Genomic DNA, 27,087 nt, shown 5'->3' on the forward strand with positions numbered 1-27,087 from the left:
TTTTTTAAAATATTTTATCCAAGCATTTATTGAACATTGGCACCAATGTTGTTCTGAAACATATTCCAGCGAGTGAAATTAACATTTTTAAACCTAATAACTAAAACAAAATCATAGCCAAAATCCAACCTTGAACATAAGAAAGCCCATCACAGAGGCATTTTCCTCTTCTTAAGTAAATTTTAATGACTCAAACTTTGCTCGCGATCTTCCTCGTATTGCTGGTATTGGAAAAGTGAACATTAGAGAAGCTTCTATGAAAGTAAATGATTGTCTGATGGATTCCAGCTTTTCTTCTAGTTATCTGGTATTCAGAAGTTCGGGAGGCCACATCTGTCACTGAAGGAACAAATAAAAGTATTCATACATCTGGCTTCCTTCTACCTTGTGAAAAAGAGCTGGTGGCTCTGTTTTTCTGGCGATGGAGCAATCTCGACATCTGTATTGATAGATGGAGTCGAAATTTAATAAAAGCCCCATTTACCAACGGGGGTATGTTAGAATGTGATTGTCCTCCTTTTCTTTCCGTTTTCATCTGTACACACTTCAGTGAGGAATGCAAAGATAAACTGAACCATATGGAAGAATTTAAAAATTGTCAGAGGTTTGGTTTCTTATCAGTACTAAATTCACTACAGCCTTTTAGCTTATTTAAGGACACAAACATAACGGATTTCTATTTTTATTAATGCATTCAGACACATAAATACGGTTTCATAATGTTGTACAACAGTGTATTAATGTATTGATCTTAAATGTAAGGACTTTCAAAACAAGTAAGAGAATTAGAATATTAGACAGTTATTAGATGATAAAAGTAATAATATCGATAGCTGTGAATACATATAGTACAAACAGGATGAATAAGAAACATCTTAAGAAAATTGTATTATTTAAACAAATATAATACAAAGAAAAGGTACACACATTAAATTTCAGTGCATGTACTCTTTTGTTTCGTTCATAGTCTTGGGAATATCAAATCTTCTTTTTTGATTCTCTTAGCAATTCTCAGCTAAAAACCTCATTCACAAGCAGGGTTTATAGAGTTTCCGGTACAGTATACTGGGTAGGTACAAAAACTCTATTTAAATAATGTTTTCAATTACAGGGCACAATAAAACTTATTTCACAAAAGGCAACAGTCTGTCTCTTCACAATTACTTTTGCTGCGAAATTCAATTAGTTCCCCAGCTCAAGGGCATGTTAGTACAGCAAGGACGTCAACTTACCTGCTTGGCATCCTTTTCAATTTCAACCAGCAGCTCTACATTTATCAATAATATTATAACCCTTGAGACTGAAAAACTATATTCCTAGTAGAAGTGGACAGGTAGTTTTGAATACGTCATCTTATTGTGCAGTGGCATGTTGAGTCTTATGAAAGTTGAAAGGAGAAAATGAAAATGAACAAATGGAGCCAAGGTGTCCTCATGTCTTTTTGATGAAATGTCCACAAACCCCACCCCCCAAAACAAAATCAATAAACTGCTCAACTTGAATTTTAAAATTTCTCCTTCCTATGATTACATTTGGAATACCTAGTGCAGTGTAACAGCTCATTTATTTAAGAAATTCAAATGCCCACTTAAAATATATACGCTTCCTGTAAATACATCTACCAGAAAGGATTGTTGTGCATCTTTTCCTAATCACTTCTTTTCACATTAATCAACCTATTCAGCAAATATTTAAGATGTACTGAAGAACAGAGAAGAAACATTCTTCTACAAACATTTTTTAACTCGCCTGGGCTTCCAATTGAATTGAACATTTAAAGAAAGCAAAAATTCCTTTGGGGTGGCAAAGCAGCAATAGCCTGTGCTGTTACCTAATAGCTCTTGAGTCTTGGGTTTGGGCTTGGGACCCATCTGTGTGGAGTCTGCATGCTCTCCCCCGGTTTGTATGGGTTTTTGTCAGGAGCTCTGGTTTCCACACACAATCCGAAGACACACTCTCATGGTTAATTGGAATATCTTAATTGTCCCCCACATGTGTCTGTCTGTTGGGTGTAGTCCTGCCTAGGCTGCTGGGATAGAGGCCAGGTTGCCACAGCTCTCACCTGGAAGAAGAGACAATCTGATCGTGGCTAGAGGATGAACCTGTTGCTTGTTTAGCCCAATCCTTTTTTAAACACATTCAGATTTTAACTATTGCTGTGAGCTCCATCAAACAACGTCTGATGCTGAGTCATTTAAAATAGGACTTCAGTTTTACATCTCATCCAAAGAACAAAACACAGAGTTGTTCCGAGTTATACGTACTGTGTAGGAACTCACCAGAAGGGAATTGTCAGGTAATTATTCCTTTGTCTAAACTTTTGACTGCTTTGCCTTCCTAGGCAGCTCAAGATATCGCACTTAAGGTTTCAATAAAGAGAAATCTGAAGGACACTAGCCCCTCAGGACCAGCATACAGAACGTTTAATCTAAAACATGTGACAGAACAATCATATAAAATGAAGGCAGTGAGAAGGCAACACACACAAAGCATGAAATCACTTTGCAAACCGTAAAATATGTTCAAACCTTGTGAGCACACTCAAATCAATTAGCTGATGCTGTAAAACGTCATCCTAAAGTGTTATATAAAATGTGTTGCCCGAGAGAACTGATAAAACAAGCATAACAGGAAGATCCTCAAGAGTCTTCACAAGGTACCTGCAAGGCTAAAAGAAAAACATTCAGTGGAGGATCAATTTCACAAGACTCATCTCCATCTATTTTCCCAGTTACCTCTCACCTCCCTTCCCCAACCACACACATACCTTCTTCACACAGTGCCTCTGCTCCTCCTCAGTCAGTTGATCATTTCCCTATTCATCATGATGGGGGGAAAGGGATTTCCAACACATCACCCTAAACTCAGCTCACACATCTGTGCACGTATGAGTCAACCGTCAAGCCTGTTTTATTGTGTTCACTTTGTGCAGTGAACTCCATCTCAGAGCCAGCTCCACAATGAGTTGTCACAAAAGGGCACTTTAAAAATACACTAGAAAAGATATACAGGAAGTCCAATCAAGTATTGTATTCAGTCAAAACTGAATGAATTACAGGAAAGTAACAAGTGACTGACAGAAGTCACAATTCAAAGCACTTAGCTTAAGGTCTTTGCAGGAAGTCTTTGTAGTTTAAAGAAACCTTCTAAGAAAAGATTTCAAAGAAAACTTCTGAGATACAATATAAAGAGAAAGTAATTACAAGTCAAGATTTGGCAGCATATTCATCTAAGTATAAACATGAAAATGATTATAATAAGGCTAGGAGGCCATGAGAACAGTCAATTTCTCAAATGGTTAGAGTTATGAATGATTCAGTTATGAATAAGAACAAGTTCTTTAAATGTATAAAGCAATGTGATTTTCGGTTACATCTATTGTTTCTGTCCTCCATTTTTTCCAGGTAAAACGTCATCTGATTTCAATTACCATAGTTCCCCGTTATGATCCTGGGAATCGACTGCTGATAGGGATCAACTGATCTTCACTTTTAAGCTTTATCATTCTTTTTACTTCTAGGTAATTGAGTTAAAGTCTCAAATTAAACAAGCCCTGCCCTCTTCAGTTTTATCCAACACATACACAGGCACATGCAAGATATTATTTCACACTTTTGCTTTATTTTTGTGGTTTAAAATGTAGCTTAAAGCTTTAATGAGTGATATACTTTGACACACATCAACCAGAGCACACACGGCATAATTAAAATGTTAAAAACACAAACGAAACTGCTAATTTTACATTAGAGCAATCCTAGCATACAGTGTTAAACCATAGATACAAATCCAAAACAACCAGTTATACACTAATCCATTTGACTGGCTGATGGCCAGTATTAAACACCTTAACATAAAAAATGTAGGTTTAGTTTGGTTTAGTATGGATTAGAGTAGCTATAACAAAAACCTTACATAAGTGCTGAATCCCATATTTAACCTAGCAAAAGACCGCACTAAGCAGGATAAAGGACTTTTTTTGTCTTATTCTCTTTATTTGCATGTTATTAAATGTGTGCCTGCCTACTGATTAAAGGCAAATTTGGCTTTTGATTGATTTTAATAAGAGATTAACTTCTTGAAAGATGCTCATACTGAAAAGCATTTTTGACCAAATGACCCATAATTTACTGAGCAACACTTTTTTCACTTTTTTTTGCATTACAGTACATTAATAGCTTTATTTTTAATAAATAACAGAAAAGGCTGCAGTGCTGGTATATTTAATAACCTTACTTCTAAGCTTGTTTTTTTAATATAACTAAGATAAGGATATTTCTACAAGTGAAGGAGGTCTAGTGATGACAAGGCAACAAGTCTTGCCATTGTCCTTTATGTAAGCAAAAGGCTGCCTTGAATAAATCTTGTTTTTCCACGTTAGATAACTTTAGAAATTACTTCTTAAGTCCTTTTTTCTACATAAATGAATCTTTCAAGGTCGTGTCACTTCAATCTCATAAATCATTTGCATGGTTGATGAAATTAAAAGAATCACATTTTCATTAAACAAACTGTGTTTCTAGCACCATCCTATGGTAAGTATGTGCAGCTTTCAGGTGGAAGCTGTAGGATAGCTTGCCCAATACATGATAGATTAGTAGAAGAATAAAGTATAACCCTCAAGTATCTTCCAGTTACATAAATGTTAAACAAGGAGGAAAAATTAGGAAATGTAAAAAGTGGAGCTTAATATGTTTTGGAAACTCTACAAGGATTTAATAAAGAACAGAATTAAACTCCAAAGAACACAAAGCATTTTGTATGAAACAGATTATTAAATTATTACCCTGAACATTCTAAATGGGAAGTATATGAAAAACACTAATTGAATCCACAGAGCTGTTTCAACAGTAATAATAATATTTTTTTGTAGGATACACAAGGCATAAACACTTACTGTAGCCTCCAAATATATCTCCTTAATTGTCTGGTATGGTATGTCATCCTTTCAAAGTTTAATTACTTTTTCCAGTCAATATTTCACATTTTTCCTTTATTATGCAGTGCAATGCAGTTTTTCCAAGGCTGCCTTTAAAGAGTAATAATTACCCGTTTCCCCATTTTGTCGCAAAATCGTATTTCAAAGTGATTTTGCAAGAAAAATTAATCATCCAGACTTGTCGTGTGCCAGTTGTGAATTGGCAAAGAGAATTAAGTATTGTTTTTTCATAAAGACATCAGCAATTAAAAGCACACTAAAGCTAAAAGTGAACACAAGCCATTAGTGCTTATTGATTACATTAGTGCTTATTAAAGATCGCTGCCTGCTCTTTGATTAAAAACCCTTCAGCTGCACTTCTCAATGTATGGGAAGCTCTCAGGAGGGAATCATGTAGGAAGACTGGTCTTGACTTCCCACTTCTTAAACAATGACCATTCTTGTTCAAACACAGTACCAGAACAGGAGTAACTAGAACACTGCATGCCATAATTGTTTATCATCTGAGTTGATTTAAGTTGAAACAGAAGGTGTAACATGTACAGATGGGTGTACAGTATAATACTGGATACAGGGAAATATATTACTGGGTTACTGGGGATTGCTAAGGAGTACCCCAATTCTGGTCCTGGGGTATCACTGGATTTAACCAATGGGTCCATACAGCACTATGAATGCTTTTTATGGGAAAAATAATTTTAAACCCTGTTAAAACAGAGATCTGTTTGCTTTGTTTCTTTGAAATACAGTATATCAAATAACAGTTTATTTGAGGTATAAAGTCCTGGGCAGTTGGAATTTAAACTGAAGACATTTACACCACTAACAGGACTAGGAAACTCCACTGGACCGGTAATGCTTAAGCACAATAAAAAAGGTAAAATATTTATGACATGGCCTATCAACATCCTGTCCTAAAGGGACTTTTAAATCAACTAAAGAACATCGGTAGGTGCTTATTGATACTGTGAATTAATTAAGCAACTCGCTGCTAAGGCAATCCAACAGATTCTACATCTCTGCAATATGTCCTAACAGGATTATTTCTGTGCAGACAAAACCTTTTTACCTTCTGCAGCATCCCAAGGATTAAAAGCATTTCGCACTATGGACCCCAAATAGCACTATGCTATTTGGGGTCCAATTCTCTTTAGCCAGGGTGCTGGAGCAAAAAATGCTATTCCTTTCATCTTGTGTCACAGAGGTTATAAGCAGACCTACCTTCTTCCTATGCTTTGAATACCTTTTGCATTATAAAGCTTCAACACTGCACAATGTAGGGGCTGGAGGGCTTTGGCACATGAGTTATGCAGGGTGAGGTGATATTACTCTGATTATCCTAACAGCCAGCATGGTAATTGCCCAAACCAGCATGAAGATGGTGGTTCTTGTCATACAGGTGTAACGCTTTAGAATTTGTGATTTATTTCCATCCAACCCCTCCCTCCTTTTCCTTGCTCAGCTCCCCATTGTAGTGACCTGACAGGCTTCATATTTATTTACTGCAAAGCCTGACATTGCTGGATGGGAGAGGGCTGCTCTGTGGACATCTCCTTATCTGTTCTCACAAGTGGCTCCTTTAGCTCAGTCATAACAGCACCAAGACTGGAGCTGCCAAGTGAAGTTACAGACACAAAATGTCATGCTTCTCCATTTCTCTTTGGTTAACTGCTAGATGACCACAGACCGGGGCCTCATGTTCATTTTTCCATTGCTTTTACGGTGCTTAGCTTTTCTATAGCATGCTCCTGAAAAGGCAGAAACTAAGGACCCTGCATACTTTTTGCATTTTTCTTTTATCAGCCATAAAGATAACTTCCACACTTTCATGACCGTCTGCCTTAAACTACTTCATGTCAAAACCTTTTTTTATCCCACCCTTAGCTATAGCTCTGTACTCCACGTAGCCTGCAGTTCTCTGGATTCTGATTTTTCATCTTTTCTACCTGCGTTATTCCAGAGGGATTTAATTGCACACTAATTTGGATCCCAATTTATGATATGTATGCACTGTGACTTTTTTTTAAGCCATTTATATTTAGTGCCTTTGAGGTTCCCCAAGATAGATACCACTGAGAAAGATGTAAAACCACAAGACGTTGTTCCCCAGTGAAGAGGATCATTTGTTTTAATGTGACTACTTTAGTTTCATACAATCTGCCTGACTGTAGCTGCCTCTTTTGGGAGAGGGATACATATTATTTTACACTGCCACCCACAATTTCTCTTACAGAACTCCTCTGTAAAAAAATCAGGCTGTCAGACATTAAGAAGATATTAGCCAAGGTTATGAGATTTAAAAGCACTACCTTCTTCTCATTTACACCACTTATAATAAGGCAACATTCTCAGGCAGAGAAATCCCAAACAAGTAAAATACATTTGAACTTGCTCTAATTCATCAATTGATTAAGTTCAGGGTAAAATTTAATCAAATGAAAACAGTCCCTTTCATTTAAAACACTTGTTGCAATTTGTTACACAGATACATTTAGTACTATAGCATCGCAAATCCCATTTTAAAAATGATACTGGAGTGCAATTTACAATAACATTGCACTTAAATTTTAGTGCTGACAGCTTCTGGTAATAATCAGTTAGACACTGGTGTTGCTGTTTTGGCACAAGAAGCTTGGAGACTGCAGAGACAAGAGTGTGTTTTCACAGGGATCAAGCACAGCATGTGTCACACTGCCTATTATTAAATTTGTCTGACAAGCAGTCACATGCCCCCGCCTGCCTGATATAGCTTCAGCAATAGATTAATTGAAAGCTGGGATCTGATGCACTTGGAGGCCTCAGACAGGTGTAAAAGAAAGAAAGGACTGTCTCTGAAAAATAAAAACAGCAAAAAAAAAACCCCAATCAATCATGAACACTTGGCATAAATGCAGCCTGCAAATGACTGTGGTGATATGAGTGCCATGAGATTGCATCTACATCAAAAGGATTTAACACATCTATCCATCCCCACCGAGAACAATAGGTTATTGAACACCAGGGCGGAATGTGATTACAATAATGCTCTGCCTGAGAGTGATGAAATTAGAATTATTAATCAACCATTAATTAAAACGCACCACCTCATTACCTCAGAGATGCGCTCTACAGACTTTAGTGGGTACACTTGCGTTGTATGAATGCACTTTTAAATAAAGGCGCACTGCTAAAATGTTTCATGATGCACCACAAGAGTGCAGCTTAGGGATTTTATCATTGCATTTACCAGCTGCTCTCCATCCTGGAACAGAGTGGAGTGCCATGATTAAACTAACACAGACGATCCAAAGGTAGGGAACACTGAGCCACACTAACGCCTCATTTAATTACAAAGCTCTTACAGACCAGATTAAGCAAATATAGCAGAATTTTAAATAGGGTACAAACTAGCATTCAGTTGTTTTCTGCAAAGAACTTTGTTGCACTCTAATGTTTTATTAAAAAAATACTTAACTTTCACATACTGAGGGATACAAAGTTTATTGTCTTTTCTAAACCTGAAATCCAACTACAGCTCTGAGTGACAGAAATGGAAGCTACTGCTTTTATTTTATTGCACTAAATGATGGCTTGACAGTTATGTGAAGGAGCTGACAACACATTATGTATATTGGGGATAGCATCCAAAGGGAGTTACTGAAATTGTTCATCACATAATTTCAGACTTTTAAAAGCTTGGTTCCTACTGGAAACTAGCACAAGATGTCCTGACGTTTTTTTTCTTTATTTCAACTTCCACCAAAGCATGGAAAACATAGATGCCTAAATGTCAAGATACCCAGCTCAAGAGATTTGTCACTCTATTGACTTCATGATTGAAGCTTTGCATCAAAAATGATTACATGTCAAAATCCATTTCCCTCCTTGAAAAGATGGCAACCACTTCCTGCGTTACCTACAGCTATTTTTTAAGTTCAACTGAGTTTTGTATTACCACTTTCTCCACGGGGTATGATCTCATTTTTGCTTTTTGGGCTTGTAATTTAAAACCCCAATCTTAAAATCCACCAGTTGTAACACAAAGTAGCTCATTATAGTCTGCACTTTTCTCAAAGTAGGCTAAACTAGGCTGGTGCTAAGGAGCTCTGTCAATGTTCTTTTACATCAATCTTGTCTGGAACTGAAGTCTTACTGTGACCCTGATTTACATAACATTTCACATCCTCACCACAGTTTGCATCTGCAAAGCACAGCACACAGCTGCACATTCCTTCCTCCATTCTGCGTTCCAAAGCTTTTTCTGGACAAGGTTTGGGAAATCCATGCATCAGCCAGAAAACAACATCACATCAAACATCACTACTGATAAAGTCTGTCAAAGGGCTGCCAATCATTGCCCTCCAGAATGTCCCTATTGATGTAGATTTTATTTTCTTGAATGTAAATAGAAAATAATTGTACAATATTGTCACATTGAATCTTCTCAACTACTATCAGGGATGATATCACTGATACTGTTCTTTTCTAATAAATCTTCCTAAGTATACATCTCAATACAGCCTACCATAAATGCTCTCCGTTTCTTAATGCAATTCAAACAAACTACTGTAGGTAGAGAATGAAACATGGTCTAACAAACTCCTTCATGTAATGCTTTCTCCCAAACAAAACCTCTGCTCACATCATTATGGTACTTTTAACTACAATGAAAAAATGGGTAGATTTTGCTACAATATATCTAAACAATTTTATTTATGAAATGTCTAACACGTGGGGAATTGTTATTGCTGAATGTATTATTAAGCAAGTGGCTTTTGTTCAATGGTCCGGAGATGCAATTAATTCATTTTTTCACAACCAGCAGGAGACTAATACATAAATCTACACAAGGCCATTAGTGTATCCCTGCTGCTTGTGCAGAAACGTCCCCTTACCCTTTCATTTAACTGCCTGCTCTGAGATTGACTGTACTCTGCTGCCACCTACCCAAACAATACAGCATGGACCAAGGAGAAGGTGTGTACATATTTCCATACAGCCCAAATCTCAGAAAAGTAAAATATCCATCCAACCATTTCTAATCCCCTTATCCAGTACAGGGTCACAGGAGGCACCACAGGTGCAAGACACACATACACACAAACACAGATGCACACACACTCACACCAGGGCACATTTTCCCAGAAGCCCATTAACCTACCTGTATGTCTTTGGAGTGTGGGAGGAAAACGGAAACCCACACAAACACACAAACTCCAAACAGACAGCACCCCAGGAGCCCCAGAGCTATGAGGAGACATGGCCCAGTATTTTACAACAAAGGAAACAGAAAAGTCCTTCATTGTACACAACTAGATAAAATATGAGTATCAGAAACAGATAAGCCACATATGTGAGGAAACCTCATAAGTGACCTGTTAGAGAAAAATGTTGAGCCATACAAAATCAACAAAGCACACAACTTTCATGGAGAGCTGTGGAGGCTTGGGTAAAAAAAAAAGGTTCCTTCTGAGGAGCAGAAAGGATAGTAAAAAAACAAGCAGTTTTCTGTTTGTACAGTATATATATATAAGGACTGATGACATTATGTAAATTACATTGAAAAGCAAACATCCCACATATGGCATAAAGCTTATTCTTGACCTTAAAGTTCTTTCTTGTTGCTAAGACACAACCAAAAAGCTTTGGTTAATGCTATTTCCTTTGTACTACAAATAACAGAAGAGACTAGAAAGTAGACAGTGTCTAGCACAAAAGCCAAACATGGCCTATCTAGTACCACATATGAAAAACAAAGCAAAAACACACACAAAAAAAACAATCTTATCATTGCTTTTGCTCATGCACACTTGAGTTTATAAAAGCCACTTAACATTATTTTGCTAGTGCAAATTTGCTTTGCTTCGGTTCACAAAATATTTAGGAGTCAACACTGTGTAATAAAAATCAGGCACTACTGACTCTTGCGTCATCGAGGTGCACAGGGAGAGAAAAGACAGAACAGCTGAGTAGGACCAAACGTGGTCAGAAAAAGAGGAGCAGAGAGGCCAGGTGAGGACAAGAAGAAAGAGGTACAGGTGAGGACAAGGACCCTGTATCCAGGGAAACGGGAATCTGCACGTTGACATGGCCATACTAGGAGTCAAATTGTACTTTACTGCTGTGACAGCGAATTGGAAATAGAAGAACAACCGCAAATGTTAACTGGAATCAATTGTTCATATTCTGTTTCCTTGTAAAAAGAATTTAAAAGGTATTAGTATTACTCTTGTGATGCTTTTTTAAGGAATTAAAAAAGTCACTATAAAGGCTGTTGTTTAGTTACAAATGTTTTCACATTATATTTACACATTTTAACATTACAACTCACATGTGTATCCGCCTATATGTCTAACTTTATAATTATCATTAATATTTACAGTTAGTTTGTAGTAAGGCAAATAATCAAATAAAATAGTAAAAATACAATATGGCTAGCACAACAACACTGAAAGTGCAAAACAAGTGTCGCACAAAAGTAAAAAATAATGAAAGGGCAACTACATGCATGTTGACCAACTGTATACGGATTCATTCACAGGTAAATTGGGATCACTTTATTGCTTTCAGCATAAAGCTTGACAGCTTTCAATCTCTACGTGCTCATACAAAAAAACTAAGCATTTATACTGCTATAAATATTAGATATACAATATAGATATCAAAACTTTTAAAAAATGTTTTCAGTTCCACTACTCAGAATCCCGTATTTCCATAAGTATGTGTGCTTGCATACATTGCTCTACACCAAACCAATTCTGCATGTTTACATATTTTAAAATTAATCTGAAAATGTGAAATTCATTTAAATTTAAAGCTGACACAACTTCTCATTTTCTGCAGATACACAGTCCTCTCTAGTATGTGCAAGAACACATACTCGATCCATTAAAACGTGTTCTATGATCTACTTGACACCATTAAAGCATGATCTATGATACCAAATCGAGATAATCTTTAACCTCTTCAACTGTTTGTTTTCGGTTGTTGTAAGAACGGTTTTATATACAAACAATATGCACAAAATCTGATTTCTACAAACTAACACAACTAACTATAGCCAGGCGGCGCACTTACACTGGAAAGAGGCTGAGCACGTAATTCATGTTTGCGAACGCCTCCGTCACTGAGAGATGACGACATCAAAGCCCGTCGCACATTTTGCACGGCAACGCGGTAGTTTGGAACTGAGAGTTACAGTATCAAAGCTGGAGGCTTCTTAAACAAACGTAAGAGGTTAAAAAATTAATAGTGCAAATAAAGAGAGAAAGTGTTGTTTGTTTATTTTGGCGACTGTAAACGTTGAGCTGTAAACGGAACTGAAACCGATATTTGTGCTTGTGAAGTGCCAGTAACAACCTGAACACAAGTTTTTAAGGTCGTGCTGCTTTGCTCTACGCCAATAAGTGTTTTAAAATGTGTAATGCAGTTAAGTTTTTCATTTTGTTTTTATAACGATGTTTTAAAACACGTCTATTAAATTGTTTGCTTGTATAACAATGGTTACGTTTAAATGTTTTAGTATAATCTTGGCTTTTCTCGTGGTATTTCACAGTGCACTGACAAATTACTCCGAGGAAAGAGCGTACGAATGAAATAATATTAATGTTTGTATTCCTTTGTATTACTAACGTTTAAATTACGTATGGATACACAGCCATTCGATATGCTTTCTCTTGATTGTACAGGACCTGAATAACGACATTGAGTACATTTCTTTTATTCAAATTCATCTAGCTGAACTTTGTGTCAGATATTACAGTTCATCGTCCTAAGAAATGGGACTGCATATAACCCATTTCAGTTCGTCCTCCTAAGAACAGTACTGTATATAATGTATTGCAATTCTGGCTGTATAGACTTGAAGACATTTCTTATATTTAACTGATCATATTTTTCACTTACATTGTAGTGTGGTAAAAGTGTGTGGTTAATCTCAACTTCTCTGTATATTCTAGCAAACAGAACTCCATCAACCCTGTTCCCATGGCTGTTCCTCAATTACAGCAGCCCAGTTTCTTACTGGTTAGTATGAGTCGATGAGTTTTGTTTCCTTTGCAGTTGTAGGTATCTCTATACATGTTTCAGACAGTAGTGTATGTGTGCATGCAGCTGTCAGTTGTGTTTCAATGTTATGATCGAATCTGCAAAGTGGACACAAGGTAAAGAAACATGTTAGAAACATGAAATTGTATATGATAAAAACATCCTGCATCTTAACACTGGGTGAAGTTAAGTTCTGTCTTTTGTTTGTTCCTTGTTTGCTACAAGGTGTGTGCATTTTTTTAAGAGTGTGTACTGTGGTAAAGCCAGGAAGAGAAAACAAGGATGATTCACTTTTGGATTTAACTGAAGCACCTTCAGCTGTAAGTCTGCCTTCAGGTTTCAGAGGTGGTGTAGAGCAGTGCACTGTCTTCAACCTGAAACATCTATGTGATTTTCAGAGGTAGCTGAGAAGCTAAAATATATTTTTTCTGCAGGCAAATCTGAAGGCAGATTGCATGAACAAGTCTCTTCTCCAGCAATGCCAAGAACTGGTGAAGATAATTGATGAGTATCCTGCCAAGGTTGAGTAGTCACTAAACCCTTTTATGATATCTTGCATAAAATGAATGTGTGTAATTAGGGATGGCTTCAAGTACAGGGGAAGCATTTGGATAATATAAGTGTTCCTTTCTGCAGTTTGGCCTGTGTCGATTCCTTTATGAAGTCTTTATTGTGGCATGAAGCCTTCTCTCTGTTAACAAAGAATGGGTCAGACAGCTGTTCCATATTAGTCTAAAAATGTCACTACAGTTTACTGGGTAGGGTCTAGAAAAACAGGTGCAGAGCTCCATATGCCTCTAAAATAGTAGCATTAAGCAAAGCATGCAGCAGTTGATAACCCAGTCGCTAACTGTACTCTAATCTGAACAGCTGTTGCGTTATTGTTACTTTTGTTTCTCTTGACTATAAAATAAAACAGACATTTTTAGAGTTAAAAGTTGAGTTTAAAATCTGTGGTGGCGTTTCGTTTAGAATAGATGTACATTACTACCAAAACAAATTATGTTTAAGTTTAATCAGTTGTTTTTAACCTCTCTGTTGGTGAGGAGGCTTCTAGGGAGACAGACACATTCTGTAGGGATGTGTGTCACAGGTGTAGTTGATGGGGAGTTTGTCTAATGATGTGTTGTATCTGGGCTCCACAGGAGCTGCACTTTATTTTTCCTTGGCTGGTGGAGACTGTCTTTGGAAGCTTGGATGGCGTCCTTGTGGGCTGGAATCTGCGATACCTCCAGGCCAAAGCAAATGAATACAATATAGTATTGGAGTTCCTTAATCCAAGGTAAACCTTTAGCACAAATCTTTATAGCTTCCACGGCTATAAAAGTGCTTCTTTTTATTCTTATTGAAAGCCTTTAAATTGCCTTGTATTTCAGTCATTAGCTAGTGTCTCATGTCTTTATTTGATATTCTATGATTTAATAATGCATATTGTTCATCTCACTTTTGAAGATTAGTTTTCATATTCCCACAGATGAAATCGAGAAAGAACCTATAGCAAGGCACTGGCTTGTAATCCTGCAAAGTCATGTAATACTGTACTTTGCCACTCGGGGCTCTATATATACTGATGGAAAAGAGAAACGCAACATTTTCTGGAATGAGAATACTATAGTTATAGCTTATGTACTTTCACAAAACGTTACAACAATACAGCTTGTGCAGTGAGGCATTGCAATTTGCCAATTACACAAAAGCTCGTTAGGTGCACTTTTATCCAACAAGGTCCAGGTAGAACAATGCCTGATCAGGTCACCTTTAAAAAGGTCTTAATTCAAAGCTTGGGTTACTGCAAGAAAAAAGCCACACTTAGTTTTCTGTGCATTCCAGAATGCCTTGAATGCCACAACAAGCCAGGGAGAGGGCCATTGGCATGCTGCAGGCAGGCCTGTCATGTGCCAGCTTTGCTAGACGCTATGGAGTGAGCCGCTCCACTGTGTCCCGACTGCAGAGAAGGTTTTAGCAGACCGGCAGGACAGACCGTCCAAGATCCGGTCACCCTCTAATGACCACACCAGAGCACGACCGACACATCAGACTGGTCCACCTGAGAGATCGTTTCAGATCTGCGACCCGTACTGCCGCTGAAACTGCTGGCAGACACAATGCCCGCATCGGTGACAGGCTCCATGCTGCTGGCTTTAGAGCAAGACGACCTGTCAGAGACCCTCTGCTCACACCTCCTAGACTCACACCTGACTGGCTTGGGCCAGACAGACTGTGATGGACTCGTCAGCAGTGGCATCAGGTCCTCTTCATGGATGAGTCACTCTTCAGCCTGTCCCACGCAGACGGGAGGGCCAGAGTGTGGAGGAGGAGGTGTTGCGTTTCTTTTTTCCATCAGTATATATTGTGAGAATAAGACAGCTGTAAATTTTATTTAATATTTTGGTTTTGTCTTTATTGTGAGTTTGAACTTATCTATTTTCCAGTGGTCCAATGATGAAGCTCGTGTACAAGCTGCAAGCTGAGGAGTATAAATATGAGTTTTCAGTCAGTTATCTTCCTGTAAGTTCTTATAAACTCTATCATGACCGTGCCAAAAGAGCTCTTGATACAAACTATGTAAACCAATCTAACCTATCCCATTCACTAAAAACATCGGTAGATATTAATCTTATTGTTACTTGTATTCCATTTTTAGAGCTGTCAATACCACTGTTAACATTTCCTTCTTATGTTAATAATGCACATCAAGAGATTGTGCTTATTTTGATTTTATTTGCACTATACATGAGGTTAGTATTGGGGTGCTGTGGTTAGTATTCATGGGTGGAAGTGGAGGTTAGTAAAGTACAGAAAGAAGTGCTCTGAACCCCTCAGGGGTCTTAGCGGTCCTTATTGGTGGGCTGGCAAGGCTGGCCAGGGTCTAAAAACATAAACACCCCTGACGCACTGACTGTCGCTTAAGAGGTGGTGCCTTACAACTGGGGGCTGGGCCCGCAAGAGACAGCACTCAAGACTGTAGGGGGGCGCGTGAGTGTGAACAGGAAGAGAGAGAACTGAATAACAGAGGAAGAGGAGGAGCCCCCCAGGTGGTTGTCGCTAAGAAGGCTGATGGGTGACGGGCTCTCTTTTCTCGCCCAGGGTCCAGTGAGAGCCTCCATCCAGGGAGGGGTCCTCCCAGATTGCCCGCTGTTCCACAACAAGCTGCAGTCCCCTCTGTCCGGCCTCCTGAGCCTCAGCCTGTCCCTCAGTATCCTTTCCAGAAAATGCATCGCCTGCTTCTACTGTTTATAGGGTGCTCATCAAGAAGTTTCTTTCACCCATGGTTTTTGAGATTTGAATATATTTAGAGAAGGAACATGTCCTTACATATATTTTGTCCATAAATACACCTACTTCTTTACTGTGTATTTGGGAATATTAATTTTGAAAATTCTATTGTTTGCATGTCCTAATATATACTTCTCAAAGTTTAATTCTTATTTAAGATAGGGTGTCCAAAAAATGTTAAATAATTATTGTTTTTGAAAGTACTAATTTACCCGATAAACCAGAAATTGAGAGTTTTATTTGGCTTTAACAGTTTTAAGGGCTTTACTGAGTCATTTTGCTAATGCTACTTTTTTAGAAATGAAAACATCTTGGCTGATTGATAACGAAAATAATAGAACTAGAGACCACGAAAGGAGAATTGTGTTTTGGTGTCTAATTCCTTAATAACTGTCAGATCCATTTGAATACTATATGTTTTGTTTTGCTTCAAGCCTTATTACTCCAAAGGTAAGAGCAACTTTGTATAATTTTATATTAATGTAGTAATTTCTGTCAGTACACCTAAGATGCAGAATGATGGCTGGAGGGGATAATGAATCAAATGAGTCAAAATCCTCATTTAAACTGAATTTTATTTCCAGCCATCTGTTAACACAAAGCCCCTTAATTCTGGGAATTTCCCAAGGAAGTCCAAAATCTCTCCCGGGAGCACAGGGCTCAAGGCAGGACTCCACCCTGGATGGAATGGCAAAAACACACACAAACCCAGGGAAAACATGCAGTCTCCCCACAGAAAGTGCCCCGGGCTACCATCAAACGCAGGTCTAAATACCTGAGCCATATGCTACCTACCACTATGCTGCTGCCATTGCAGTTTAATCTTTTTTAAAACTTGGAGCTCTTCATTTCTCCAGAAATACGTTGGGTGGCTGTGCTGTAGTAACAGTTGTGCACATATTTATAAGGATAGTGTTTGATCCATTATAGTCCTGTTATCACTCCATTGAACCATGTACGTTTCTGATCATGTTTTTCCGATGCTGGTAGCATGACTTTCTTCCTGCTTCCTTCCAGAATTATCCAGTGGGGCAGCATGTCAACGCCTCGGACAGCGCTTATTTTGTCTTGGTTGACAACTACCTGAAGTACTTTTTGCCTACAGAGGGAAATGTGCCACCGTCCCCATTCTCAGATGTCAGAGGCACGGTGTCACCTCCTGCTCCCAGGTAATAAAAAATTTAAATTGTGCCTCCATTAATTTAGATTTAAAAAAATCAATGGACATGGTTGTCTTCCTAATCTGAAATGAATCTTTTACAGGACTCATGTCAATAAACTGATTGTGTTTACGTTATCTGCTTGTAATTGTGAGTAGATTATTAAACTGAAATAATGTGTTTTTCATTCACCTGTCAGCCTGTTTTAATCTGTACATGCCTCTCTGTAGTGTGCTCATCACATTTTTTATCTCATCGTAAACAAGGTCTTCTGTTTGGCTGTTCATTGTCCAGTGCAATCCCTTGCAGTTTAGGTTTGCTCCAATATGTGCTCTAATTCCTCCATTCCTGCAGTTCACACTCTTTTTTTATCCCAGTCGTTGCTTTTTATTGTCCAGAATGAAATGTTCCACATCAGCTACCAATTTTTTTAGGCCATGCTGTTATCCAAAGCAACTTACATCTGTACAGCTGGGTGTTTTCCTGGAACAATTCAGGTGGATTGCCATGCTCACTGGTAGAACTCCAGTGCCTCCCCTGGAATTTGAACCCACAGCCTTCCAGTTATGAGTCCAGAATCCTAACCACTGCTCCACACTGCTGCTCATATGTGTGTTTGTTAGTTTCTTTTAACTCTGCACTTGTGACTGGATGCTGTTGTATTTCAGGTCCCCCACAGTGCCATTTGCAGGCTATGGTGTCCACAACAGCAGCCTCCTGAAACGTCACATTTCGCACCAGCCCTCTGTAAATGCAGATCCAGCAGCACAGGAGATCTGGAGGTCTGAGACTCTTCTTCAGGTGCGTCTGCACTGCAATGTGAATTTCTTGACCTTTTACAAATATATACAGTGATTTATACGTGAGGGGTCTTTTAAGTCCGTTTGTTTCATTCCAAAGGATTTTAGATTTTTTTCTGCTAATTAGTTTACTTTTTAGGGGCTTTGAGAGCAGTATTTTTCTACCTTCGACAGAGAACTTCGCAACGTATGAAAAAAAAATCCATTAAGATGGACTGAGCAAGTACATTACCACGGTAGTAGTCTCACTCCTTCATAAGAGCATGTGAAAAGTAAGAATTCTCTTTATTGGCTTTGTAATTTGGAAGTTTGAACTATTTCCCATTTGGAATCAAAAGCAGCCAATGCTTTACCCAGTCGAAAGCTAAAAACATGTCATAGGCCAATGAGATGCTGATGCTCAGGTGTCCTGAATGTCTTCCCTGCCAGGTGTTTGTGGAAATGTGGCTTCATCATTACTCCCTGGAGATGTACCAGAAGATGCAGTCCCCGCAGGTGAAGGTAAGAGCACAGGAGCCTGCTTCTTTGCCTCCTCACGCAGTGCTGTGGGTTTTTGCCTTTCACTCTTCAAGCACGTGAAGCTCAGTAATGAGTGAAGCTTGCATGCATCTTTTTGAATAGGAAAGAGCAGTTGGCTTCAGCCTCTTCTTTTCTCCCTTAACTCGTTTTCTATCCAGATCGCTAAAAAGCAATTCTGATTTTGAATTCTTCAAGAAGTACATCTGTTGGGATTTTTGTTTTTCATTCACGTTCAAGCATGCCTCAGTCCATCAATTGCTGTTCTTTTTTTAAGCATTTCTCTTCTACTAGAGTCTGTCATCAGTGTATCATTAAGATAAAAATCTCTTTAATCTTACAGAGTTCTCACTTATTAATCCTTATTCTCTTTATTTCTCATCTTTTACAAATCCAACAATTATTAATTATTAATAAAATTAAGACGATCAAAAATGAGGGCAATCTCTGTCATTTTAGTGTGCTGAGCTATGTTGATCTTTGTAGGCGGTAAACTGATGACAAGTCAGAATGTTTGATGAAATGGGTACTGTGAATCTGTGTAAATATTAGTCTTTAGATTTATGGGCAACAGTGGTGATATTGAATTGCGCCAATCCAGCATGAGAGCCTGGCAGTGCTGGTGCTTCAAATTGATTTCCATTGCATGGTGTCCCTATCAGTTGCTTTTTCTTCTGTTGTCATGTTATGTCTTCTTACTCATGTTGGCTGTTTATTGTTTGAAGCTGACTCCATGCTCCATTAGTCATTAAAAGACCCTAATTAATACAGTCGCTGTTCCCAACCATGTCCTTTCAGCTGATACACTGCATTTCAGAACTATTGCAGCACAACAGTGCATTAACTCTTGAATAAATAAGGGCCCTTCTCCCATTCAGTATGTCTTTTAAAGATATAATGTGTACACATTCATGCAGGTCAGCTACTGTGCCCTTAGTACCAGTATAGAGCGAGCAAAGTGAACCACTACTTCTGAAGTCTCAGAGGTGAAGAGAAAGTGTAGATTAACAATGACTGGTTTCAGCTGACTTTTCCATTCTGAACATGCTGCTGTGTGTCGCACTCTCAAATGAAGGCTGTTTCTCATCTTGCACTGGCCTCCACCATGCACACAGTGAGTGAGTTTAAGACAGCAATCAGCTGCTGAGAATATACTGTACCAGAGTTACTACCACTAAGAGACATGCCGTGCGGCTCTCTTTTCAGTTGACCCGTTTATTCATGCTAGTTAGCATTTCTCCCATTTCTGAAACGTATTTCATGTTAGAATTCAAGAATGCAATAAATAGATCAGCCCCCAGTTGACAGTGTCCATAATTAGTAAGCAGAGACGTGAAAGTGGCGACTGCGTCTCCGATGTCCTGGCATACTATTTGTTTTGTCAATGTTTTTTTTCTCCTACCTCAACCCCCCTTTTTTGTTTCCTTTTGATCTCTTTCAATTGCCTTCTACCTTCCTCTCTTTTCTCTCGTTCTCACCCTCCTCCTCCTCCTCTCTTCTCTTCCTTCTCTCTCTCTCTCTCTCTCTCTCTCTCTCCTCCCTCCCCCCGGTGTTGTTTTTTTTCTTTGTGCCGTTCCTCTCAGCTGGAGGTGCTCCAGTACCGTCTGGGTATTTCCAGTTTGCACTGCAGCACTCCCACCCCGCCCGGCTATGGGACCCTCCACACGTACCAAGTACTTTTATCTTTTCATTGTATTGTTGTGGGTTGATGAGCTAGTCTAAGGCAACTTAGGGGGGAAAAAACAAAAACGAATCAAAGATGGGGTTTGTGGGTGGCATTAAGCATCATTTGATTTTCTCTTCCAATGCATGCCTTGTGTTTATACACAGTAATGTCATTCTTTTTTATATGTTTTTTACCTGTGTATGTTGGCCATATTTTCTTTCCCCCCATTTCATTGTCTGTCTCAATAACATTCACTACCACAGCACTACAGAACTGGCCAAAAGTAGATCTTCATAGGTATTTTGATAGAAAGGAAGTTACCTTTTCGAGTTTTAACTACAAAGAGCTTCAAAGAAAGAGTTTAAAATATGGTTAAGTGGTCTTTATTGCTCTAATCAAAGTATGTACTACTTTGGTTTAAAATCTGCTTTAATCTGTTGTATTACATGTAAATTGTTTTTAATGCTTCTCTTTAGTTTTAGATCTTTTCTTAAATTTGTTTTACTATTCCTTGCACATTTAGGGTGATTTTGCTGTAATATTTTATTTTAAGAGCAATTAATGATTGATGCTGTCACTTCAGAATAGAAAATTGGATTATATTAACTAATTCTGAATTCTAGGCAAAACTCTTAATGAGCTTTTTAAATACATTCTCGGGGAATCCCATAGGATGCTGAAGTTATTTTTTTGCAAATATAATATACAGCATCTTACACTTTTATTAATACCCCCATTGAAATACGAACAAAAAATGTAATATAGTAGAATGAGTTACAGACTGGATATCTCCCACTTCAAGTCTTATTGTGTTGACTGTAATCAAAATGGTACTAAACTAAGAAAAGTAATATTTAGTCTTAAATAATTGAATTCCAGGAAAATGAGTGTCACATTTTTTCACCAGGTTCCTTCTGTGTTCTAGCATGACAGTGATCCAAATTGTACATCCAAAGTGACAAAGGAATGTTTAACTGCACACAAAATGAATGTTACGACTGTCCGTCCTCAATTTCCAAATCGCAATCCAATTGAACATTTTGTGATTCTACCTGAAGATGACAGTTCACTAATGGAAAGCAGAGGACTTCTGTTTTTCATCATTGAGGCAATTTTCCTTCCGAAGTGCCAGAACTGCATAGCAAACTACAGGAGGTGTCTAGTCTGTGCAGTCCCTTCCTGAAGAGAATTTACAAAACACTAACCACAGCGGGGTGTGAATAAATCTAGCTCCCATGTTTCGTGGAATTCAACTAATTATTTATGGCGAATATGACTTTTATGCAGAATGTAAGCAAGAAACAATCCAATCTGTATATCTTATTTGAGGTATATTGTTCCTGTTTCATAAAGGGTATGAATACATTTGGAGGGCACATTTGTGTGTGATCCTTTTGAAAATGAAGCGATCCACAGAGTGTTCTCATTTTTATCACAAGCTTTGAGAAACAAAACCATTTTACTTTTAACAGTACTTGTGCAATTACATCTTTTGACAGCAGATAATATTCGCAGATATTTAATTAATTCAGTTAAGAATACACTAGGAGACAACTTACATGTCATGCTTAGTATTTAATTAATTGCAATTTTTCCGCTCCATCATGTGACCTGTTGTGATTTGCTCTGTTACAAGAGGAATTCCTGTGTATATAGAACAACATGTAACCGATTTTCTCCTGGGGGTGGAATTGTGGAATTTTAGGAGCCCTTCAGCCCTACAGAGGAGCACGTCTTGGTGGTGAGACTCCTAGTGAAACACCTCCATGCCTTCTCCAACAGTCTGAAGCCAGAGCAGATATCTTCCTCACCCTCGACGCACTCTCACACCAGCCCTCTGGAGGAGTTCAAGAGGTGGGTATTCATCTTTGGGTAGGTTCATCCAAGAATTCCCAACCACACTGCTGGGATCTGACCCACAGGTTCAGCATGGGGGAACAGATGGGAAATCCATCAGTGTTGGCCGGTTAGATACCAGCCATGTGGCCCCAGGCATGGGTGGCTATGCAGTGTACAGTATATGCTCTGCACTACCCAAACACATGCAGGCCCAGATGGATTATGTACACTCACCTTTCTGTGGGTTTTGTTCCAGTAATGGTTTATGCAACTAAAACGCAACTAAATGAGTATGATGAGGCAGAATGGCCCCCTTTAACCTGTAGCCGTTCTGATGTATGTTCAGTTTTCATGTGTAACTTTGCCACTTCTTGTAAGCAATTCAGCTGCATAACTGAATAACTGAAAGTGGTTTTATCTGTCTCCAGGGTGGTGATCCCTCGGTTTGTGCAACAGAAGTTGTACGTTTTCCTGCAGCACTGCTTTGGTCACTGGCCCCTTGATGCTTCCTTTAGAGCAGTATGTATTTTTTTTATTATGAGTTCTGAAGTAATTATGCAGTGAACATGGATGATAAGAAGATGATTTTGGACTTTGTAAGATGTGACATATATACTCTTTTTCATCTCAAGTGCTTTCATTTTCTCCAAAGGTACTGGAAACGTGGTTAAGTTATATACAGCCATGGAGGTACACTACTGACAAGCAGAGCCCACAGGCGGATAATCAGAACCGAAGTGTACCTGACAAATGGTACGGTCCTTTCTATCTGACTGATATTTATATGTAGAAGAAAATCATTTTCTCCTTTTTGATTTGTTTGAAAACCACCATAGTCTTATTCTTGAAATACTAAGTGTTCTTTTTCTCTTGTATTTCCCTAAAGCAGGGGTGTTGGGGACTCCCATTAGTGGAGGACTGTGGTGTCTGCTGGTTTCCATTCCAGCAGACTTGCTTCATCTAATTAAATTTATTTTTAGAGAAGATTTTGTACGTTTTATAGTTAAAACAATACTGTTGAGCCTTCAAGATACAGTTACCCCAGAGCCTTTAGAGTTGTCAGTTGTTTTTTTTGTACCAGTTGCTAAATTGACAGATCTGTCAGTGGATATTTTGGGAGTTCCATAAATAAAAACAAACAGTTGTCCCCTATGAGGATGTAATGTGTTTGTACCTCAAATGATGCACATTATGTTGTACTGTATAACTTATCCCTTACAGAATTTCTAATCTGGTTTTCTTTGCTTTCTTGTTTTCCTTGTTTCTGTTACCAGGGCCTCATTTGTGCAGGAGAATCTGTTAATGTACACCAAACTGTTCCAGGGTTTTCTAAACCGAGCAGTGCGTACTGATCTGGTTAATGCCAAAAATGCTCTGATGCTCTTCAGGGTTTCAAAAGTCTTTGCACAACCTAACCTGTCAGAAATTATTCAGAAAGGTAAGGCACAAAAAGAATAGATGGGTGTTTTTTTCTCAGCACTATCTTGTATACTGTAATTTCTGTGACTAAAGTTATTAGGTTATGATATGACAGGAATGGTTTAGGCAGTAGGACGAAACATGGTTCCAATGAGAACCATGAAATACACTTCTTTAATTGTTACTGCTCTTCTGCCAGTGATAACTAAAAGGGACAGAATAGTGCTACAAATATGATAACAGTTTCTTCCCAGCCATGTTTAATTAGTTTTTTCTCCTTACCAGTATTGTAGCAAGGTGGTAGCGCCTACCTTATTTTCTAATTTAAAAAAACAACATTTTGTTTGTTGTATATTCTTTAATCTGCCACCTCTGAAATTTGATCGGTCTTCCTTTGCATGTTATTGGTGTTTGATGCCTTCAGTAAAATGGTTTGTTAACCTATGGATTTGTTAGCATAGTCAAGGGAATTGAAAGGGCAAATGTGGCATTGGTGGAGCAGTAGGTAACACTCCTCTCTGTGGATCAGAATTTCCACATCGGTTCCAAAGTGCGAGTGTGTTTACAGGGGTTACTGTCCTTTGGAAGAGAGTGTAACCTACGTTTTTGGCTGCTTGGTCATTAATGATCCCATTGCACTGTTCATTACTCCTGGCTGAGTTCCTTGGTATTGGTATTGCTCAATGTGGCCTCCTTAATAAAGCTGGTGTTGTAAATTCTCAGACTTCCCTACCTGATCTGCTCTGTAGTGGGGTTGCTGATGTATTATTGTGGCCACACATCACCCTGTGCACACGATTCCTAAAGACCCCATTTCTTTCAGGTTTGTTGCAGCCGTGCCAAAGACTTTCTGCCCCCTGCCAGCTAGTCTCTGGGACAGTAATCCAGAGGGGTGTCCCTTTTTTATTTGTTCAGGGGAGCAGCTGTTTCTGGAGCCGGAGCACGTCCTCCACCATCGCCAACACCGCCTCTTCATGACCCCCGGCCACGGCGGCAGTTTCCTGTCCTCGCGGCAGCCGGTCATCACAGACTCCGTCTTCAAGGTCAAGAGCCATGTGTACAGCCTGGAGGGGCAGGACTGCCAGTACAAGCAGATGTTTGGAGCCGAAGTGCGAAATTCGGTGAGTCACAAACCGAAGGGGATCCTGACTTGTGCCGGCTTGAGAACAAAACATAAAGTACATTTTGTCTTTTCAAGATTTTTTCACTTTTATTCGATCTGTCACCTCAGGTTGTTTCTAAATCAAGCAAAAAGTATTCAGTGCTGATTCACAAAGGAAGAATACAGCACATTTTAAGATTATATCTCTTCCACAAATTACTTTAGGGGAAAAATCTGAAAGACTGGAATGTATGTGTAGTATATAAACCAATAGGTTATAAGTAATACAGTAGTTTTCTCTTGTGCTTCATTTTCAAATTCTGATATTATACTGTTTAGCAGAACAGATAAATAAGTGCAATCTTTTATTACTTTATGTGTTATTTTTCCAATAAAGATAACGCTTGTTCTTGTGTTTTTAACCTGTTCAGGTGTTAAAACTGGTCCAGCTAATAGCACAAGCCAGGCAAACGGCAAAATCCATATCGGCTCACACAGCAGAAGCAGCAGCCAATCAGTCCTTTCTCTCCTGGCTGGGGTTTGGCTCCTCAGACCCCAACGCGTCCTATACAGGCAGTGATGTGGATGATATGGGACTGGAAAGCATAAAGAAGACAGACGAGTACTTGGACAGAGTGCTGGAGTACCTCCGTCAGATATTCCGGGTGGGTTTCTGAACGGCTCATGTGCAGTAAAAAGAGAAATGTACGTTCCCATTTAGATGCTGTTGAGATTGAAATTCAACATGTTTCCTTCACATATTCAAACGTGGACACTAACCACATGGTCAGGATACACCAATGTGGTGCTGTGTACCAGTTATCTTCCTTATAGTCCTAAAGAGCTTCCTCTTGTACCAACAGGAGCCCCATCATGAAGTTGCTGAGCTGCAGCTGGTTCAATAATAAATCCATGGGAAAATAATATACTGTAACTGCCCTTGATTTGATTTAATTGATTTGAAAGTGTAATAAATTCCTGTCCCCACATAGCTGAATACAGGACAGCTGTCCCAGATAATGGTGAACTATGTATCGACACAAGACGATTTTGGATCCAAGCAGCTTCCTGACTGTATACGGGGAGAGAATGGGCTGATCCTCACAGATCTGGGAAGGATGCAGGTAGGGAAGGATTCTGCTTCTCATTTTGGGCACAGAATGAAGAGTGCAAGTCTACAAAATACAGAATTTACACTAGAGTTTCATGGGTCATAATAGTAAACTTCTCATGTTTATTTTTATAAAGTGCCAATGTACTGAACTGATTCTTTTAAATATTAGTTTTTCTGCTTACATGGTCATGCCCTGGAGCATCTTCACTTATGAATATGATTGACTCTAGAAAGAGTCCAGAACTGCACACCTTCATAAACCGTGGAATTTTGTCTTGAGCACAAACCTGCCCTGTGTTTTTACAGATTATTAATGGGCTGCGCAGGTTTGAGATCGACTACCAGGGGGACCCAGAGCTGCAGCCTATAAGAAGTTATGAAAGTGCAGTTTTAGTTCGTCTGCTGTTCAGGCTTTCCTCTCTAATTAATGAGCGGGTAAGTGTTGAAGCTGCCATTTGAGTAAGATTTTTTTTTCATATTATATAAAACTGTTTTTTTTGTGAATAAGCATTTAAAGTAAGACATAAAACTAAGCCTTTTTTTACAAGTATTCTCATTTGTACTACGTACTGTACTTTGACAAGCAGGTACTTTTCTTAACATCTTTGTAGCTTTTTAAAGTTGACGCTTTCTCAGCACTGTATTAAAAACAAGTCAGTGCACGCCTGTGGTAGCAGTCGTGAAAGAGGGGCGAGTTCATTGCTGCGGGTGCCCGAGAAGGCCTTCTGCAGAACTGGGTGGCAGGCGGGGGCGGTCTGTGCGTGAGGTGCTGTAACGGAGAACCGGTGCAGTTTGCAGGAGAGATGGCCTCGCTGTGCTCCAGGCGGGACTTCCTGGGCCGGCTGAGCCGCTACTACTTGACTCGCCCTCCCGTCCCGGGGAAGTCGACCCGGAGTCCGGCGACGCGCCACAGCCCGGAGTGGCAGACCCGGCCTCGGCTCAGCCTGCGGGGCCTCGCCAGCTACCGGACCCTCTTCGCCTTCCCCCTGCTCTACCTGCTCGCCTCGGTCGTCTGCTCCATGGGGCCGCTCTCGTTCGCCTTCTGCGTTTTACTGGCCTGTTGCCTGTACGGGGTTTTCATGACTCTGCTTGCTGACAAGATGAAAACCCAGTAGCAGCGGTTTTACCACTTGTATAAAATTCCGTGTCTTATCGTTCTCCAAAGGGCTTTTTTTTATTATTTTGCCGATTACTTTTTTTTTTTAATTGTAAATAAAACATGAAAAAAAAATCA

General features: G+C 39.0%; 1 protein-coding gene and 1 long non-coding RNA gene across 4 annotated transcripts; one reads left to right on the forward strand and one right to left on the reverse strand.

The window, feature by feature from the left end:
- Positions 1–12,053, reverse strand: LOC148641688 (uncharacterized). 2 transcript variants are annotated; one of them, XR_015929866.1, is made up of 4 exons: positions 11,993–12,053; positions 10,077–10,162; positions 1,832–2,062; positions 1–339 (listed from the first exon to the last, which is right to left on the reverse strand). It is a non-coding gene; the product is annotated as an uncharacterized LOC148641688 (long non-coding RNA). The 2 variants fall into 2 exon arrangements; XR_015929865.1 differs by having other exon boundaries at positions 1–2,062.
- smpd4 (sphingomyelin phosphodiesterase 4) lies at positions 12,053–27,087 on the forward strand. Of its 2 annotated transcripts, XM_088618536.1 has the most exons (20): positions 12,053–12,144; positions 12,874–12,940; positions 13,396–13,482; positions 14,107–14,243; positions 15,394–15,469; positions 16,049–16,157; positions 16,635–16,687; positions 17,255–17,406; positions 18,066–18,198; positions 18,627–18,698; positions 20,297–20,386; positions 22,085–22,233; positions 22,647–22,737; positions 22,871–22,971; positions 23,493–23,656; positions 24,553–24,758; positions 25,171–25,404; positions 25,732–25,863; positions 26,160–26,288; positions 26,645–27,087. In XM_088618536.1, exons 2-20 carry the CDS (start codon positions 12,902–12,904, stop codon positions 26,966–26,968), a joined length of 2,478 nt encoding a protein of 825 aa, XP_088474662.1. In that variant the 5' UTR covers positions 12,053–12,144; positions 12,874–12,901; the 3' UTR covers positions 26,969–27,087. The 2 variants fall into 2 exon arrangements, with proteins under 2 accessions (XP_088474662.1, XP_088474663.1); XM_088618537.1 differs by lacking the exon at positions 20,297–20,386.

Source organism: Lepisosteus platostomus, chromosome 24 (genome assembly GCF_059453375.1).
Source record: "Lepisosteus platostomus isolate fLepPlt1 chromosome 24, fLepPlt1.hap1, whole genome shotgun sequence".
NCBI classification, from domain to species: Eukaryota; Metazoa; Chordata; class Actinopteri; order Semionotiformes; family Lepisosteidae; genus Lepisosteus; species Lepisosteus platostomus.